This window comes from Canis aureus, chromosome 11 (genome assembly GCF_053574225.1).
Source record: "Canis aureus isolate CA01 chromosome 11, VMU_Caureus_v.1.0, whole genome shotgun sequence".
Classification (NCBI taxonomy): Eukaryota; Metazoa; Chordata; class Mammalia; order Carnivora; family Canidae; genus Canis; species Canis aureus.
The window spans coordinates 49,167,332-49,187,880 of NC_135621.1; the positions used below are offsets into that span (position 1 = coordinate 49,167,332).

A 20,549-nucleotide genomic window follows, 5' to 3' on the forward strand; every position below is an offset into this window, starting at 1 on the left:
AGATTCACACATACAAATACTTTAGGAAAAAAAGGAAACATATCTATCACTAACCCAATAAAAACCACCATGTAAACTGGACTTAAAACCACCATGTAAACTGAACTCAATCACACATAGGTGGCAAAAGCAATCACTAGGTAGTTCATGCTACAATAACCGAAGTACGTGCTTATTGTAAAACAACGCTCAGGGGGTGCCTGGGTGGCTCAGTGGTAGAGCATCTGCCTTCAGGTCGTGATCCCAGGGTCCTAGGATCAGGTTCCGCACCAGGTTCCCCGAGGAAGCCTGCTTCTCCCCCTGCCTATGTCTGTGTGTGTCTGTCTCTCATGAATAAATAAAATCTTAAAACACACACACACACACACACACACACACACACAAAACACAGAAAACAAAAAACAATGCTCTGGAGATAAGATCAAATGACTACATATGGAAGAATCAGTGAGTGACAATAACTTAAAATAGTTTACCTTAAATATCTAATTTGATTTTGTAGCTCGTTGGGTATAAAATGAAAAGTCTTTTAAGTGCTATAACTTTGGCTTTACGATCTAACAACTACTCCCTACTGCATGGGGTGAAGATAATGCGTAATACCTCAGAATTCTTAAAGATGCTGATGATGTCTTCAAATGTCTACTTTCATGTCTATCAACCACAGCCACATCAATTTGTTTTTGTTGGATATCACACAACATTTGAAAAATAATCAATTTATACTAAAACTCTCAGAAAAAAAAAGTGTCTTTACATTTAAAAAAACAACAAAAAACAATGACATAGCCTTGTGTAACAAGTTATGATAAAAATTATCTGCATGATTATCTTTTTGGTCAAGGTACTCCTGGATCGATACTTTATAGTTATGATATGGTACTCTGCATCCAAATAATCAATTTTATGTTGGAATTCTTACCTAAATATAAAAATTCTCTAATAAAAATGAATACCCTGTTTTTTTTATAGATTTTTAAAAAATATTTTATTTATTTATTCATGAAAACAGAGAGAGAGAGAGAGAGGCAGAGGCACAGGCAGGGGGAGAAGCAGGCTCCATGCAAGGAGCTGGAGGTGGGATTCGATCCTGTGTCTCCAGGATCAGGCCCTGGGCTGAAGGCAGTGCTAAAGCACTGAGCCACCCAGGCTGCCCGAATACCCTGTTTTAATACCTTTTTCTTATGGGTTTTAGTGAGATAATTATTTAATAGTGAATAAAAACACATTCTCCACCTCATATAAAATGATGTTTAATATGGTAACATTTTAAAATTCATTCAGATCTTAATTTCCTTGTTCTTCTAACTTAATCACTTTTTTTCTTTTAAAGATTTATTTATTTATTCATTCATAATAGACACACACACACACACACACACACACAGAGGCAGAGACACAGGCAGAGGGAGAAGCAGGCTCCATGAAAGGAGCTGGAGAGCCGGATGTGGAACTCGATCCCGGGACTCCAGGATCATGCTCTGAAGCCAAAGGCAGACACTCAACCGCTGAGCCACCCAAGCATCCCATCACATTTTCTTATTAAGGGAAAATTTAAAGTTCTATCTGGGGCAGGAAATGGTTTTAAAAGGGAAAAGCAAAATTTCTCCACCCAAAGAAATGGGAACAAAAAAACCCTGCAAAAACAAACTACGTTTTAATGATCACAAGGCATTAACTGTATGTGAGGTTAACTACTAAAGAACACTTAGAAGTATGAAGAGTGTCAATTCCATAATTATCCCCACGAATCTTCAACTTAAGCAATGTACTTTGCTAGCCAGGCTAATAAAAATGAAGTATTTATTTACTTCTATACAGTGGCAAGTCTCTGCAAAGAATCTAGAGATGGTGTAAGAGAATCCCCTCTAAACACCTCCCTTTTTAATGGGTGTGTGTTGACAGGAGGGGATGGGTAGGACAGTGGGGAAAACAGAAATGACTATCTTTATTTAACAAGCTTGCGTGTCCCTCTGCTTCTGCAATGTTCTAGTTGAGTGTCACCCTCAAGTGTTGCTGACAATGAAATGAACTCATTTTTCACATCTGTATCAGTGTTTCAACAACCAGGGCCTGGCAAGTATGAATGAGAAAAGTTACCAACCATGGAAGAAAGTTTCATGGATTTACAAATTTGCTAAATGTGGTTCTAAGGTCTCATTCAAAGCTAAAACACATTTTGTAACATATAATTATTCCCTAACAGAAAACAATCAGCAACTGGCATCAATATTTCCTCTGCAGTTGATACAGTTTCTAATAGCCTAAGAATGTTTTTAAAAAGTGGTATTTGAGATAATGCTATCAGTATCCAGTAAAGGAAAAGTTGAAAATACTCACTTCTTTATTTGTGCCAAAGCAATGTTATTGATGAAAACCATATTTGAAAGTCCAATTGAATGTTCAAGTCCATTTACCATCTTCTGAATCTCCTGTATGCTTTCTACATCACCCTTCATGGCACATGCCTGAATAAGGCGGGTCACTGCTACCCTAGAAGGTATCTGCTTCAGATCCAAGGCCATTTTTAGTGTTGTTAGGGCCTCTACAATAGAAGAGCAGGTGACAGAGTTTTTCTTTTATGAATTGTACTAATGCATTTTGAAAACCAGCTTTTAAATACGAGCACCAAATGGCTACCCACAAAAAGCTATGAATAATTTATTCCAGATTACAGAAAATATTAATACTTTATGAGAAACCTAAAACAAAATAATGATTTGACTATAAAATATCAGAGAGCAGAGAATTTCTTCTTTAAATCACAGAGAAAATACAAATGTTACTGACAGAATGTGGGTTGCCTTCAGAAATAGCATTTAGTGACTAATTTCAAGAAAACTGGCATGTTCAGAAAAATAGAAATCCGAATTTTAAAAATTAAAGAGTCTCCCAAAATATTACAACTTCTACCACATTCATGCTTTCCCAGATTTTATTAGACTCACAGTTTACCTGATTATCAAAATCTTCTAATATCCCAAAGATTCTTCCTTGAAAACAATGTCTCTTTCTAGCCTAAGAGGATCGATTATGCAGCCATGGCCAAACTGGAACATTCAACTTCCACACTAACAAATTCATTTTACATGACTGAATATTTCATAGATACTTGCTAGCATTCATTTTTCAAAGAAAATAAAGATTATAAGATTCCCTTGGATAAAGCCACAGGATTTTTTTTTTTGTAAGTACCTGGTTATGGATAAATATGGACTATCCTTCTGATTTATGGACTCATATGCCAGTGAAGCAAAATCATCACATTAAAGATAAGGTGGTAGACTGGAGGGAAAATGTAATATTTAGCATAACAATCACACTACTGCTACCAAGAAAAACTTCCTGGCTTTTTCAAAATTAAAGCAATGTAACCTAGAAAAAAACCTAAGACTTAGGAACTATCTTCTACAGAAGAATGGGGAAAAGCTAATAATTAAACAGTCTATTTTAAAGTGCTACAGTAAAAAACATAATGCATTGAGGGTTTATTACTGAGTAAACAATTTTTAAATACTCCAATCTACAATCTAAACCAGTGATTCTCAGATGGGGAAAAGAGAAAATAGGTAGTTTACATGGCACATTCATTAAAATTTTATAAATACATATGTATATCTAGGAAACAAAAATGTTATTTATTTTATTTTAGTAATACAATCTGTACTTAAAAAGCTTGATAAAATTTTCTTAACTGGTAGTCATACAGAGATAATCAACTTAAAAAATATTATTTTAACTAAGTATTATCTGCTAGAGAAGAGTTTCTTACCATTGGATCAAAAGAATAACAAAAATATGAAAATGAAAAAAAAATATGAAAATGATAGTGATGACAGTAACTAGCATAAACTGAACATTTTCTACTTTGCCGAGCATTTACTACATGCAAACACAGCTATACTCAACTTCTGAGAGAAGTACCAATTTTACAGGTGAGAAACTGAGATAGTTTAAATAATGTGCCCAAGGTCATATTGCTAGACACCAACCCAAGAATCCAACACCCTAGAGCCTGCATCTATGGTTACGTGAGAGAGAGGACTGGGACAGTTTATTATTTTACGTCTATCCTAAGGGAGCATGGGACCTTAGAACCTAAATCAAATTCCATAACAGGACTTGCTTTCTATATAGTTTAGGACCTAAGGGGCACCCAAAATGGTACCCACCCATACTCTTCCCCTTTTCACAGTCACCTTAATTTCCTAATAATGATTATATTGCAAAGGTGCCACAAATCAGCTATTAATATTCCAGAATAGCATTTGCTTATAAAATTATATTAAGATTAAACTGGCTTTATTTTTGTTTTAGATAGGACTGAGAAAAAGAAACCTGAAAAGGATTTTATTTTATTTTAAAATTTATTTATTCATTCATGATAGACACAGAGAGAGAGAGAGAGAGGCAGAGACACAGGCAGAGGAAGAAGCAGGCTCCATGCCGGGAGCCTGATGCGGGACTTGATCCCGGTACTGCAGCATTGCGCCCTGGGCCAAAGGCAGGTGCTAATCCGCTGAGCCACCCAGAGAACCCCGGAGAAAGGGATTTTAAAAACTGGAAACTCTAGTCAGCCACGAAGCAAGATAAGAAGACAGAGATTGTGCCAACACCATTCCCACCCTTGACAATGATCACGGTACTCTAACAACAGGTTAGGTGATGGCAAGGCATAGGAGGTGGTATGTGGGAGTGGAGGTGGTAATGTCATGGCTCCTGCTCTCAGCCAACTTCCAGATGTACTGAATAGCTGAGAAGAATAGATGTGAAATCACATCATAAAGTTTCTTGTAGTTTTCACAGGGCACCAAATATATAAGTGGAAGACAGTAGTCAAATTAAACAAATTCAGTTCACATTCAGTTCAAAAATTAACCCCTTGAAATTAAAAAAGTGTCATATCTTTATCTCCATGTTTACAAAAAAAAATAAGCTTATTTATGTGGGGAGCAAGTTTAACTTTTCAATGTTTTACAATTTTTTACATAAAATATCAACTTAACAAAAAGGGGTTTTTTAAAATAAAAAACAAAATGAAAGCTTTTGAAGTTTTAGTAACAAGCCCTGTCCAAAAGGACTCTCTAGGTGTGCTGGCCTTGCCTGGGGAAGGAGTGCTGAAATACAAACTCTGCAAAGAGAGAAATCACATACATACTCAGTCTTAATCAATTAGGAGGACATCTAAAAACCAGCACATTTAAGAATTATAGGCAACATTAAAGTTGCACAATTAGCAACTTCCTCCTCAAGGATGTGAGATTATTTTATAAACATGCAAATCAAGAATAACATCATTATTACAGACCGAGGAAGAAAGGAGGTATCATATTGAACAGTTAGAGAGCTTTTTCAATGTTGCTTAAAGATTTCCTGCGTGGGTTTTGTTGTACTGGCAACACCATGATTTTAATGGTTTGACTGTACTGACTAAAATTCATATTTAAAGCCCAAGGAGAAAAGATGCTTACCTAAATTTAAGAGAGTCATCGTGTTTTCCCCTTGGGAGTTCACTCATAAGACTTCCAGATCCACAAATACCCTCCACTAAACAAACAGCCCCCTTTCCAGTCTTCCCCAAAATCATCTCTGGAGCTTTCTGGGGTTATCTTCTGAACGTTAATTGAAAAACACTAAACTCCAAACAAACACTGTATTTTATTGCTGTTGGTATTATGAACTATTGAAAAAGTATTAGATTAAGTTTAAAAAATCAATATTATAATCATTTGGTGCACAATCTCACACATTTAACACTCAATTTAACTCATTTGCTATCTCACACACAACCAACACAATATGCAAGAAACAACTGCTGGGAATTGTTTCAGATGCTCTAAAGTATGTTAATTTCCAAAGCAAAATGACTTGTGCTGTGAATTTTAACGCACTTGAAAGCCTGTACTTTCTCTCGTTCTGGAACACAAATTTTGCATGTCTGAAGAGCTGTGATTCATCTTAAGAAAACCCATCTTGTGTTAAATGGAATGGAAACTGGACTAAGTGGTCAAATGACAAGTACATTCATATTCAAGCTGTATTATAAATGCATGTACAGTAATTTACGTCTCTCAGCTACCACAAAAGGCTCTTGATAAGCAGGTAATTTGCTAAATGGACTCCTTTATCCAAGTATTCGAAGGGCGTTACAAGAAAAATCTGCAGAGGCATTAATGTGACGTAAAGGTCAAGCATTGTGACATACCTTTCAAATAATCCCGCCTAACTTGCGTTATGATGAGGAGGCTGTTGGCAGCATCGTTCAGTGTGAAGCCCTTGATGTGGGTCTCAGCGCTAAAAGAAGCAGACATTTAGAAAGGAATTACTGACATGCTTCTGATACGATAATAAATGGTTGAGCACCAAGGTGAAATTATAAAAACTACTGTTCGTATGTTAAAAATATTGCTGCAAAATATCGACCTGGAGACAGCTTTTGTGTTATCCTGTCAATGGTTATAGAAGGATAATTTTTTTTTGCATTCTGACAGATGACAAAGTTGGAAATGAGCAACAAAAGAAACAAAGTACAAGATTTTTTTTAAACAATCGGTTCAGATTCTTGAATGCTGACATATTAGATGATAAAATAACTGCATGCCCTGCATTGTTCTGCTGTATCCTAAGCTGGATACTTTTTCCTCTTTTCTCTACATTCACCATAATTATAAAATGTAAAACTATTCTTTCACAGCAACAAAAATGAACATTTATTTTCAGCACTGTATATTTTAAATATAAACGAAAGCATATTACTAACTAACACCATATCATTTGGTTGATTAATTTTCAAATTTCTGTCATCTAGATACATACAGTTTTTAAAGGTGAGCGTACTGCAGAACTAAAACCATTGTTACATTAAAATTAAAAATTTCACACAACCACCTTGTCCCAGCCTTTAGATTTGAAACAAAATCTCCCAACTTTTTAAAGCTCAAGAGCAAAAATCGCTTTACTTCTGACTAAAACCTATGTGATTAAAAAACAACCCTCGGCTGAGATGATTTCTGTTTGCTACACTGTTTGCACATCTCCTATGATGAAATTTCGGCATCCTTAATGCCCCCAGGGTTCATCTCCCGATTAGGAAATCTCCACAGGTCACAAGGAGCAAAAGCAATTGCCACCATTTGCCTTATCAAGCTCAGTGATGATCTTGCTGCCAACAATCTCGGCCTGCCGACATGAACATCTAAGCCGACCAGATTGAGAGAAAAGCAGGGTCACTACTAAATTATTCTCGTCAATCCCAAGAAAATCCTCCAAAGACACTGTGACGTGCCCATCCTCTCAGTCAGTCACTTCCAGCCACGGAGATTCACCCCTGCAGTCCCCGACCACAGGATTTTCTTATCCCCCCAACCAATCCTCTTAATCCCACCAAAGCACCCATTGCTCAGTTTGACTTTTTTCCTTTGTCCCATCTGTCAAAGCTCTTAAGTCAACAACTCGTGCATGAGACTATAAACTGCATAAAATAAAGGATTTACTTTCTCAATCTTTAGCATGATTAAATAAACAGAAGGCACTATTAAAATTAAGCTCACTTCTTAAGCCAACATTATTACATGTATTATACCATATTTACATGAAAATATTACCTAAATTCATTGAAAACACGCAGTAACAAAATTTCCTTTTAACTGACATCAAGTGTGAACTATCAGCCTTTCAAAAACCTCAAAACACAGAACATTTTTTTCAATAATCTCTTCCTATCTCAAGAAACTGCCTATTCAATAGAAATACAAAAGTGGGGATTAACAGGAAGTCAGAAACTCTCCCCACCTCTATTATATACTGAACATCTATATTTTACATATATACAAACTGACCATTCCAAACCAAAATATATTCCAAACTAGCCAAATGAGAAAAAAACTACAAAAAGTTACTGGCAAAGATCTCTGTGAACAAAGATCTCTCTCAAACAATAAAAGAATAAAAGAAGTTTATACTTCTGACCCATACTTCAGATCTTCCCTTTTATAAGAAAAAAAAAAACTAGTCCAGAGCTGTCAAATCAAATTTCCCAGATTATGGGAACATTCCTTATCCATGATGTCCAATAAATAAGGTAGTCATTAGCCAGCCACATGTGGCAACGACTGTGATAGAGGAATGGAAATCACAATTTCCTAAAAATACAGTTTAGTGTTATCAGAGATTTAAAATAGTAATCTCCCTTTCTGCTCTTTGAATAAGCAGTTCCCCTCCCCTTGAAAGAATTCATTGTATCTAAATTTTGAAACATGGGGAAATGTAACTCTAACTAAAAATGAAACAGAGTTGGCTAATTTTTTAAAGGCTGCTGTTACTGTTACTTTTGAGGTTCCATAACTTGTAGGAAATGTTTAAATTACCTTATTGATAAAAATGAAGAACTCTCACTAGAGATCAAGTGAATGCAACACATCAGAGACAGCAAAGGTACAGCAAAAAAAAAAAAAAAAAAAAAAAAACGACTGCATTCTTTAGTTCATAGAGAAAACTACTGCTCTTAAGACTGAGTAAGTAGAATCATGCAAGTAAAATAACAGACTAAAATAACCCCCAAACAACAGATTACTATCTATGAACTGACAATAACAGTACCAAAATACATGGGGGTGCTGCTACTTGCTACTGGGGCTCATCTGGTCACACCATAATACAATAAAGATGGCCATTAGAAAAAGCAACAATTCTTTTTTACTCAGGGCACTGGTACAACTGGAAGAGATGACCTAGTTAGAAGCTTGAACTACCACTTCTGAATTTCCAGCCAAGAGTTACTTTCAAAATAACCCAAGATAAAATTTTTTTAGATTTATTTGAGAGAGACAGTGAGAGAACCCACTTGGATACACATGCTCCTGTGTGTGTGTGGGGGGGGGGGTACGGGTGGGGTGGTACAGAGGGAGAGGGAAAGAGAGAATCTCAAGGAGACCCTGTGCTCTGAGCACAAAGCCTGACCTGGGATTTGACCTCGTGTCCCTTAGATCATGACCTGAGCTGAAATCAAGAGTCAGAAGCTCAACAACTGAGCCACCTGGGCACCCCCAAGATAACAATTTTTCATAGTCAGATATAACATTTTTTTGGTTTCAAGGGAAAGGATTAGGTACCCTGATTAGGTACCTACAGGCACCGTAAGGCTTTGCATCTAGGATTCTCTTAGGCCCACCCAGCTAGATGTGGAAGGCAGCTGCAAAATACTCCTGAAAGGATAACATAGCTAAGACAGAAGTGCCCTCAAGAGTACTGAAAGGCTTCATGAAGATCTAGAGAAGGAGGGAAGGAAAGATCAACCTACATTTTACACATTGTACATATAGGGAAAACAGAAGGGCTGTGCTTGCAAGCATCTTCTAGATCAGTAGTTTTCACACTTGTGTGATCAAGATCCAGTCACACACAGTAAGAAAGGTTTCACACTACTTACCAGTGCACATATAAATAAAACTCACAAAACTATCTTTACCACTTGAAGCGCTTCACTATTTTCTCTTCTATTTAAACAAAATGTTGGTTCTGTCCCATTAAAGAGACGGACTATGACTCACTGTTTACAACATCAGTTTGAAAAACCACCATCAGTGAGCCATTTTCTTCTTTTTTTAAAGATTTATTTATTTATTCATGACGGGGGGGGGGGGGGCACAGAGACACAGGAGGAGGGAGAAGCAAGCTCCATGCCAGGAGCCCGATGTGGGACTCAATCTCAGGACTCCAGGACCGTGCCCCGGGCCAAAGGCAGGCGCCAAACCGCTGAGCCACCCAGGGATCCCAGTGAGCCATTTTCAATGAAAGGAATGCACACTGCATGAATGCTCTAGGATGAGGCAAGAAGACAGTTAAGCCTCTATTTCTAAATCTTATCCTCTGAAATATTTCTATTTTGTGTGTTTTAAAATATACTTAACATGCACTACATTAGTACAATGCACTATTAATGGTATATGATCAAAATGTTTATGACGTGATCACTGAATCACTTGGGTGGTTAGTAAAATGCAGATTCCTGGGCCCCACACCAGATCAAATGAATCAGAACCTTTAGGATGGGCTGTGGGGGATCTTTTCATGCTACCAGAATGTGAGGTTCACCATTCTAAAACAAGCCCAATAAAAATGAAAACAAAAAAAAAAGATAATCTGTATTTTGGGGAAGTATTTCAGAGATTCCTGTTACCATCCTCAGGATTAAAAAATTTAAATACACTTTCCTTCTATGCTTCTGTCCCTTCACTTAATCACAGCCAGTTCTCAACATAAAATGCTCCTTTCTGTTCTCTGCCCCTGCTCCTCCCAAATCACTGTTGCTTCAGAATGCTGCTGATTACATGGGCAGTATTAGGATAGAGTTTAGGTAATAATTTTCTGAGAAAAGTAATTTTAGGAAAAACGCCCACCCCTTTCCAATGATTACAGATGATGGTATACTGTTCAATGTCAAATTTTCCAAGTGACTAATTGAGCATGTCTTGAGTATTCTAGAGATACGTAATTTAATTAGCAACTGAGTAAAAACACACAAATGAGATAAAGAATACATTAAAGACGTGAACTTTTAAAAAGTGTTAGTGAGAGTGTCGTTGACATAGGATATACCAATGATGATTCAAGACTGTGTGTGTGTGTGTGTGTGTGTGTGTGTGTGTATATATATATACATACATACACGGTGGGGATATGTGTGTATATATGTGTGTGCGTGTATATATATACACACACACATATTGTACTTGTATATAGATATATCTATACACCTATATACATGTGTATGTATGTATTTCCACAGACAAGTACAGTCATATACACTTTTCAAAGTAATGAAACACAGTAAATATGACCCTATGGTACACAGCTTTAACATAACAATAGCATTAACACCAGATTTTCCAGCAAACTGCAAGAATGGCAAGCATCCATTTTCTATGCAAGCATTCTAATATTTCAAAAGTAACGTGACTTAAAAATATTGAAGGCCAAAGTCGAGCCAAGAGAGATTATTTCAGAACTTGCAATACACTAGGAAAAGGCTGACCTCTGCCACTGAAAATAAGGCTACTGACTCATCATCAGGACAGGTCTCCATTCCAGAGCAGGTCAGTGATCTGCTCCCTTCTAGACCTTTTCTGGTTAATAACTCAACTTTTCATGATAACTCCTTGGGAATAAGACAACAGAGTCCATTAACTAACACACCAGGTAAGAAAATTTTATTCTTATTCTGGTTAATTTTACTCTAATGAACTGGCAAGAGAGACAAAACCTCTACCACCACCACCCAACTTTTTAAAAAAAATCCAAAATCAAACAAAAAAACACAACAGAAGTATAAGAGAAAGGCATTTAAAATTTGAGCACCTATATTTTCTCTTCTTCACTCTTATGTCCTTTAACACCTAGAAGGGTTACATCTTTATATCTTTGGTGTAAATCTTATTATCATCCACTCACCACATAGAAGAAATGAAGCTCACAGATGGGAGGTAATTTCCCCAATAGAGATTTCAAGTAAGATTGAAACCCCTACCTAAGTTCAAAGCCCTTCGGTATTTTCGTTATATCAGGCTCCTTCTACCACAAAAGGCTCACGGATGTAACTGCTGAACAAGAAACAGTATGATAAAGGGAAAACATTATTTTTCTCTATATGGGCTTCATAAATAAGTGGTGAGCTTATATTAGGGAAAGAAAATGTACTCCACTTTGCAGGGCCAGTAATTTTATTTTTTACCTTTTGTAAAAAATAAAAACAAAACCCCCATGAAATTAGAAAATCATATCATAGGATATTTGTGTGTGGTTGAGGATATTCAAGCAGCTGCTACTACAACAAATCATTAGGAAAATCCTAGTGATAGCTGATACTTTTTTTAAGTGACAAGTTTAATAAATGGACTCTTACAATTCTTTTATTTTTTATTTTATTATTATTTTTTTTAATTTTTATTTATTTATGATAGTCACAGAGAGAAAGAGAGAGGCAGAGACATAGGCAGAGGGAGAAGCAGGCTCCATGCACCGGGAGCCTGACGTGGGACTCGATCCTGGGTCTCCAGGATCGCGCCCTGGGCCAAAGGCAGGCGCTAAACCGCTGTGCCACCCAGGGATCCCCTCTTTTTTTTTTTTATATATGGATTTTACTTATTCATGAGAGACAGAGAGAAAGTGGCAGAGACATAGGCAGAGAAAGAAGCAGGCTCCCTGCAATGTGGGACTCGATCCCAGACCCTGGGATCATGCCCGGACATTCAACCGCTGAGCCGACCAGGTGTCCCAATACTCACAATTCTTTCACTTGCACTGCTTCTACCAAACTATCCTTCTCCAACAGTAATTTTATAAGACTGCTGTAAGTTTCACTGTCCAACACAATGTTTTGCTTTTGTGCTTTCAGGAAAATAGTATGTGCATCTGTGAAGGAAAAAAAAAAAAGAGATGATGTTATTCTGAAATGTCAAAAGGGAGGGAAAACACCCTAGAGCGAAGCTCCAAAGCCACATATGCATTTGTTTTCATGTTCACCCACCATACCACTTCTCCAGAGACACACACTGAACAAAAGAGCAGATGTGGTCACCCTTCTCATCTTTATAAAAACAAAGTCACAGTATGGGACATGCTACTTAAGCCACATGGCTGGTACCTGAAAGGACTTCCTTTTAAAATTACTTTTTATACTAGCTCTCTGAAGTCAATAAATTATTTTCATGCCAATAAAAATGAGAAATAACTCTTCTGAATTGGTTTGTCAAAAGATGATACCGGTTTCAAAATAAATTGCAAAATACGTGTTAAGGTCCAAATAAACCAGAAGTATAATTTAGATTGAGGGGAGCAAAAGATGCATTTTAAAGCAATCTTTAATCTATAAGTGGGTGGTTACAATGGTTAACATTTCAACACAATAGCATTAAAGTGAATATAGCCTATAATTCTAAAATTAGGAGATCAAATTATTTGGCTACGACAGGACTTATACAAAAACATACAATTTTCAAATATACAGGTATCTAACAAGTAAACTAAGCAACATTTGTTTGACTGATTAACAGTTTTATTTCACTTGTTCACAATAACTGTCAGTGAATGAAAAGATGTTACCAAAAGAGAAGTAACTACACTTTTCAGTCACTTACTTTTCTGAAATAAAATTGCCTGGCTATAAACATCCAACTGAAACTATAATCCACTCTCTGGTGTGTATAAACAAATCACAAAAGAGATGGGGCACCAATGAACTATCATGTATGACCTTCGATGGGTATAAAGCTCAATGTAAGGAAATATAGTACACACGACTAGGAGTGAACATGGTATTAATGCTCAGAACATTCTGAACTACTTTAGAGGTTTCTGAACAAGTAGACATGATATTTCTATTTCAAAGTTAGGGCAGTTTGCAAGAGCCCTTCAATTAAACTGAAGTGACAATGTCAAAAACATTCTTTCATGCTAAATTCAGAGAAAACTAAAGAGAAAAGGTATGACAGCAATATTTGCATCTTAACCAAGGAAAACAGATAAAATCTATCATTCAGTAATTATTGTCTACTACCCAATAAGCATAGTTTGCTCAATAAAATGTAAGTATAATTAGAATACTTAAGATTAACATAATAATCTAGAAAATATCACTAGTTGTTTTCTAAAATTATAGTTTTTTTAAAAAGATTTATTTATTTGAGGAAAGGAGAGCTGGAGCAATGTGCACGCACATGTGAATAAGGGGAGAGGCAGAGGGAGAGAGAAACTCAAGCAGACTCTGCACTCTGAGTATGGAGCCCCACATGGGGCTAAATCTCACAACCCCAAATCACAACCTTGGCTGAAATCAAGAGTGGAATGTTTAACTAGCTGAGCCACCCTGGCACCTCTAAAATTGTAGTCTTTGTATGAATTGATATGGCTCTGTTTATTATTCTCTATTACTTGGAAAAAAGAAAGAAAAAGGCCATCACTATAATAATGCCCCACACTCATTCACCACAAGTTTCTGGTGTGAAAGTCAGTAAGTATATCCTAAATTACCAGAAATTCGATAAAGCAAGCGATGCATTTCCAAAGTACTTATTTTCTGCTAAGCATTTAAATCCTGAGATATACACAAAAGTAACTAAAAACTCTGAAGAATTAATAGGATAAATATACATTATATATTAAAACTAGAACAGGGGTACATTTATAATAAATACTGTATTATATTTATTTAGTTAATTGGTTAAGCATTTGTCTTAAATAAAAACAATTTTTACAAAGTCAATATACAAAGGCATTCTAGAGCCTTCAAAACAGTTAACTGTATTTTATATTCATTTCAGTCAAATCAGAATTCCACTAATACACTCAAATAGTAATGATGGTCATAATTAATTTTAGATTTAGGTTAAACATATTGATGTTGAAAAACTCAGGGGTGTATACACTAAATATGCTGCAAAGGAAAATGACCCAAAGGATAAAGTTACTCTTCATGACTGAGAAAGCATAAGAGCTTATTTTTTTACCTCGTAGTATAATTTTCGATAAAAGGCCTATTTTAGTTTTTATTATAAAAGATGTTAAATGCATAGAAAAATATAAAGAATGGTATAATGGACCCTTCTACATACCCATCACCTTCATCTAACAATTATCATTTTGCCAGATTTGTTTTATCTTTGTTCCTTATGGCTTAGCTATTTTAAAATAAATTATAGATATCTTGAATTTCTTTTCATCTCTCTGTACTTCATTATAGATCTCAAAATTTAAGGACACTGTCCTATTACCACCACTTAATACCACTATCGTATAACAAAAATGAGATAGGGGCACCTGGCTGACTCAGTCAGAAGAGCATGAGATTCTTGATCTCAGGGTCATGAGTTCAAGCCCCACACTGGGTACAGAGATCACTAAAAAAAGAAACTTTTTTAAAAAGGATGGGATAATTCCTTAATATTATCTACTACTCGTTGATAATTTTTTCCAACTTTCCCAAAATGTCCTTGTTAATTTAAAGAACAAAAGAAAATAATTAATATGTGTAAGTTCCATCTCCCTCCTAGAACACTACTAATTTGTTAGAAAGACTTAGATGCCATGTTGCTATTAGAAGACCCCACCATATGGATTTACCTTTGCTTTTCTTTTGTCTGCAGGCCTTCAATAGATCTTTCTGGATATTAATTTCTGCATGTGAGGGTGAAGAATTCACGGAGTGCTTTTCATCCTCATACCACAACTTAAAAACAAAAGTTATTCGGTTAAACAAAAACTGGTATACAGATTGATCTTTTTAGTATAAAACTGGGCTAAACTATGCCCTGTAGTTCTACTGACAATGAAACCTGTTATGCTTACAGTTAAAAACAAATTACCTCAGGTACATCAAATGGAACCTCCTGATTACTGTTTCGAAGGATTTCTGCTAATAATCTTAATGTCTTTGCACGTGGAATAATATTTTCTTCTTGCATTTTATTCCACACACCATCAGCTCTTTGCCAGTCACCATTTATTTCTGTAAAATTTGAGTAAGCAGAAATTAATGAACATCCTAAGAAGAATTCATAAAAATGTTTAGAATTTTTTCCTATTACAGGTTGAAGTAAGCATTATTCCAAATATTGCTTCCAGGGAAAGAACAGGATAACTGTGGGCCAAAGGTGAAAAGACTTTTCTGTATACTTTTTGAGTTTTCAACAATGGAAACTCCTTACCTATTAAAAAACAAAAATCCACAGCCCCCTTTACTACACTTTGAAAATCATGTTAATAAAAAGTCTGTCTTTTTAAAGTAACTGAGAAGTTGCCCATTGTTGAAATCAAAATCAGAAACAGATAGCAATTCAACTGTGCCCACCAGACTTTGGAAAGATGATGGATACATATATACAGTATAATACACAGCTGGAGGTCTAAAGTGATTGGAAGAACACAAATGTATGATTTTCTTCAAAAATGTCAAATCAACAAAAACAAATCCATTTCATTTAGTAGAATAAGGATAATTCTGTCTCTTCTGCTGACTTGAAGAATGTCTAGGACACCATGTGATAGATTTTTTTATATCCCAAAAATAACGCCAACAGACTAAGCAAGTATTATAGGGCAAGGGAAGTTTATTGGAAGGAAACAGGCAGATTCCTTCATACTGAAAAATCAAGTTCCTTTTATGTGGTAACCTGATCTTTGCAAACAGCAAAAATTTAATAATTAAGACTTTATTTTTAAACATTCTGATAGGTTTTGAAAACAGAAAAAGGCAAGTCATTTAATAAACTTTTGCTTATGAAGAACTAGAGCAAAATATGAAAAATATCATGACAATAAGTTCAATACAACTAGTAAGCACAAAGAAATACTGCTTTAAGTGTGTTTTCTAAAATGTTCAAATATGAAGAGTATTTTCATTGTGCATAGTCAGTTCTAGGAAGGGGGCTGTTTCAGAACACAAATGTTCCAGAAAACATACATAAATGTATTTCTCAAAAATACAAAAATACTAAAAGAGATGGGATTTTCCTAGATTCTCTCCACACTTGTCCAACTGAAAAGCTAATGGCTCCTGGAAGTAAAAAAATTCAAAGAACAAAAATAAAACACATTCATGTTCTTTCAGAAATCTGCAACAAAGAAAAAGATAATAGTAGGAAAATTTCCCCGGGTCATATACAGATTGTAGTGATTTTGTATATACTTTGATAATAAAATCATTCACATATAAACCCCTTAAATTTATAATCTGTTTTCAAAACAAGACTCTCATAAGCTAATTATGCTTTTCTTTCATTAAAATGTTCTCATGTAATGTATAATTCAAGAGTAATTTCTCAAGTATGAGAGTATATAAAACTAATTGGATTAAATAAATGAAAAACAAAACCCAAGCTCCAGCATCTGTAATTCTGGAGAAGAGAAAGGTAGAACACTACTGTCCCCTGCCAAAGAGTATACCTAGGGACTATGGAAGACACAGGGAAGGTTTCTAAGAACTGGTATCATCCCTGCTATGATGCTTTTTAGAGATTCATTTTTAAGATAACATGCCTATTCCAAACACTGAAGAGAAGGTGGGTGGAGGATGTACAACTCTTGTGTCTTCAATTGTAACAACTCTAGGAAAGTAATTTTCTTCTTCTAGAAAAGGCACAAGTATATGAAAGCTTCTACTTTAGGAGGACAAGATGTTACAAAGATGCACCTTTAATTAAAACGGAATAGCAACTTATACAAGGAAATATTTCAAAATATATGAAAATTAGATATATATATATATATAGCATGAAACAACTCAGTCACTTATATTTACACACACATCGATACAAAACAGACATACATAAAACACCCACTTTTTTTTTGTTTAAAGGGAAAAAACTTCTTGTAAATATACCTGGATCACAAAATACATAATAAAAATTTGAGATAATCCAACTACTCAGTGTGCTAACATCTGTACCTGTGTGAAATCCTAACAAAGGCACAAGGAGGGCATATCTTTCGGCCATAATATCCCTTTGGGGCTTAAAATTCCTTCTACCAAGATAACAATTCTACTTGTTACCTGGAGAATCAAACAGCCATAACCTGAGCTGTGACCAAGAACTGGATGCTCTGCTTCTCAATCCCATCATCACATTTCTGGAACTCACGGTTCTCCTTCTTTAAAGAACAAGAGGGCTGACTACTAACTAATCTCTCAGAACTGTTACGTTATACAACCAATGATTTTATTTTATTTTATTTTTTTTAAACATTTTATTTATTTATTCATAGAGACACAGAGAGAGAGGGAGGCAGAGACACAGGCAGAGGGAGAAGCAGGCTCCATGCAGGGAGCCTGACGTGGGACTCGATCCTGGGTCTCCAGGATCACATCTTGGGCTGAAGGCGGCGCTAAACCGCTGAGCCACCCCGGCTGCCCCCACAACCAATGATTTTAGAGACTACTAGTGAGTTTACAAGAATACAAATAGTTGTGGGGCTGTAATTTATGGCTATATGACCAGTGAATAACAACAGTTGGCACTGCATACACAGTCTGTATGGTATTGAACTAAGAGACGAAAATTTCTAGTTCAGGGTTTTAATTATAAAGTCGGTAAGTTTTTTTTTTTTTTAGATTTTTTTAAAAAATTATTTATTTATTCAGAGAGAGAGAGAGTGTGTGTGTGAGAGAGGCAGAGGGAGAAGCAGGCTCCATGCAGGGAGCCCAAAGCGGGACTTGATCCCGGGTATCCAGGATCACACCCCGGGCTGCAGGCGGTGCTAAACCACTACACCACCGGGGCTGCCCTAGAGTGGCAAGTTTTTACAAATTACTGATTGAATAGGGCAATTTCTGAATTATGGTCTGATTATGGTCTCTAAATAACCTTCCCTTTAAAACAAGGACTCCAGGTCTGGAACAGAGATTATGCTACACAAGCCTGGATTGACTTGTTTTGCCTGAAAACAATCAAAGACTAGAGAAGTGCATCAAATGACATAGGAGCCTATGTAAAGGAGTCCCCACTGGTCAAAGATGGAACAATCTGAGCACCACAAGAATAATGGTTACCCAAAAAAAAGGATAATGGTTACAATAAACTGAAACACAAATATATTAAAATACATAATGAACTCACAAATTAAAAAAAAAAAAATCAATGGTCAACTTTAGAAGTTCCAAGGGCACCAGCACTTAAAGTTGGTAATTAAAGAAAGAAAAGGCATTGATCTCTCCCTGGGGATTTATTTCATGTTAAGTAAAAAAGGAAGCTACAAAACTTAATGTAGAGTATGAAACAAGTAGTGTATAAAACAATCAAAATAACTTATATATGTAAAATGGATAATGGTTAGAAATACAAAGAAATAACTGGAAAGATGGCCAATTGACAAGTTACTTCTGAATGAGTGGGCAATTTGACATTTCCACTTTTGATTCTATACTATTGCTTGAATCTTTAGTAATTTGGAATATACTCATGTATTACTTGTATAATAATGAGGAATCCACCGTCTGAAAAGAAATGTCAATGGCCATAAATACTGAAAAAAAAAATAGCACATAAGTAACTTCTTAGGTAGAATAAATGCCAAAGTCATCAATGTTGGATCTTTAAAAACAGACATGAAAAAATTTTAAGGCAAAATTTCAAACCTAAAGTTGTTTTTATTTTCCAATAATGTGTACGAATAATAAACTGTTTAATACATATAAAAAGAAACTGAAGTGTTTAGAATACAAGAAAATGTTCAGTAAGAAGGCAAAAATATTGTAATCTCTCTCTCTCTCTCTCTCTCTATATATATATTTTTTTTTTTAAGATTTTACTTTTTTATTCATGAGAGACACACAGAGAGAGGCAGAGAGAGAAGCAGGCTCCACACCAGGAGCCCGATGCGGGACCCGATCCCTGGACCCCAGGGTTACGCCCTGGGCCAAAGGCAGGTGCTAAACCGCTGAGCCACCCAGGGATGCCCCCAGTATAATATATTCTTTATGCAGGAGAAGTGGTTGCTTCATTCATGTAATGTTATAGGTCTTAGGAACTAATTTTGCAAGACTATCACAATGAAAGGTCAAAGTATTTAGAAAAGATAGAAATACAGTTTGAATGTGACAGATTCTATTTCTTACTAGACTATCGTTATATGAATGTTGACTATCATAAAGCACTGACACTGAGCAATGTGTATCTTTGTTTTGTGCCTGTTTCTGTAGTATGTTGTGATTCACAACAACATTAAGTATGGGTGTTGACGTACCATTTTAAAACAAAGGAAAAAATGCTCTTCAACAAATACCCCAAATAATTAGGCCAACTTCTTTCAAGGACTAAAATAATATCCTGAGAAAGAATGAGCTCATAACAAGTTCCAGTAGGCCACACAAATTATTTTCTCAGAAATCCACAATCCAAAATATGGATTTTTCAAGTACAATAGGACCACATTTCATTTATCATTCTATATATGTTCCTTTTCAAATGAATTGAGTCCATGGTGCTTTATAAACTATTTAACATGTTTCAGCAGTGATACAAGGGCAAAATGGAAGAGAAGGCCAACAAAGGAGAGCTTGTTTGTTCCTCAGAGAGGATTAAGGTTACAACCACATTGTCTATTTATAGTGCTAAAAGGTAGGAGTATATAAACTGGTTTAGAAAGTATACTTCGTGAAAATGATTCTTCTGACTTCCAGCCTTAGAAGAGGTCACCCTCACATTATAGGGCGATTCACACTACTGGCTAAAATACAGAGCAACAAACTGGAGGAAGGTGTCCAACAAAAGCAAAGAGAAGGTATTAAGGAGAAAGAAATGGTAATAAGCCTCAGAGACTGCTTACTCCTAAAGGAAATTTTAAGATGAACTTAGTTCTTTTTCTTTACTTTCTTTTTTAAAAAACCACAGCAAAAGGTCATCTGCATAGGAAAAAAAGACGTTTAGGGCAGCCCGGGTGGCTCAGTGGTTTAGCACCGCCTTCAGGCCAGGGCGTGATCCTGGAGACCCAAGATCGAGTCCCACATCGGGCTCCCTGCAGGGAGCCTGCTTCTTCCTCTGCCTGTGTCTCTGCCTCTCTCT

At 35.9% G+C, this 20,549-nt stretch overlaps 1 protein-coding gene across 1 annotated transcript in view; it reads right to left on the reverse strand.

Moving 5' to 3' along the window:
* Window positions 1–20,549, reverse strand: part of LRPPRC (leucine rich pentatricopeptide repeat containing) — a 112,686-nt gene that overhangs the window by 9,487 nt on the left and 82,650 nt on the right. Inside the window, exons 28-32 of the mRNA XM_077915239.1 lie at window positions 15,357–15,499; window positions 15,115–15,220; window positions 12,282–12,408; window positions 6,206–6,294; window positions 2,341–2,545 (exon numbers count right to left, since the gene is read on the reverse strand). Coding sequence (XP_077771365.1) covers window positions 2,341–2,545; window positions 6,206–6,294; window positions 12,282–12,408; window positions 15,115–15,220; window positions 15,357–15,499 — 670 coding nt within the window. The remainder of the gene's footprint in view (window positions 1–2,340; window positions 2,546–6,205; window positions 6,295–12,281; window positions 12,409–15,114; window positions 15,221–15,356; window positions 15,500–20,549) is intronic.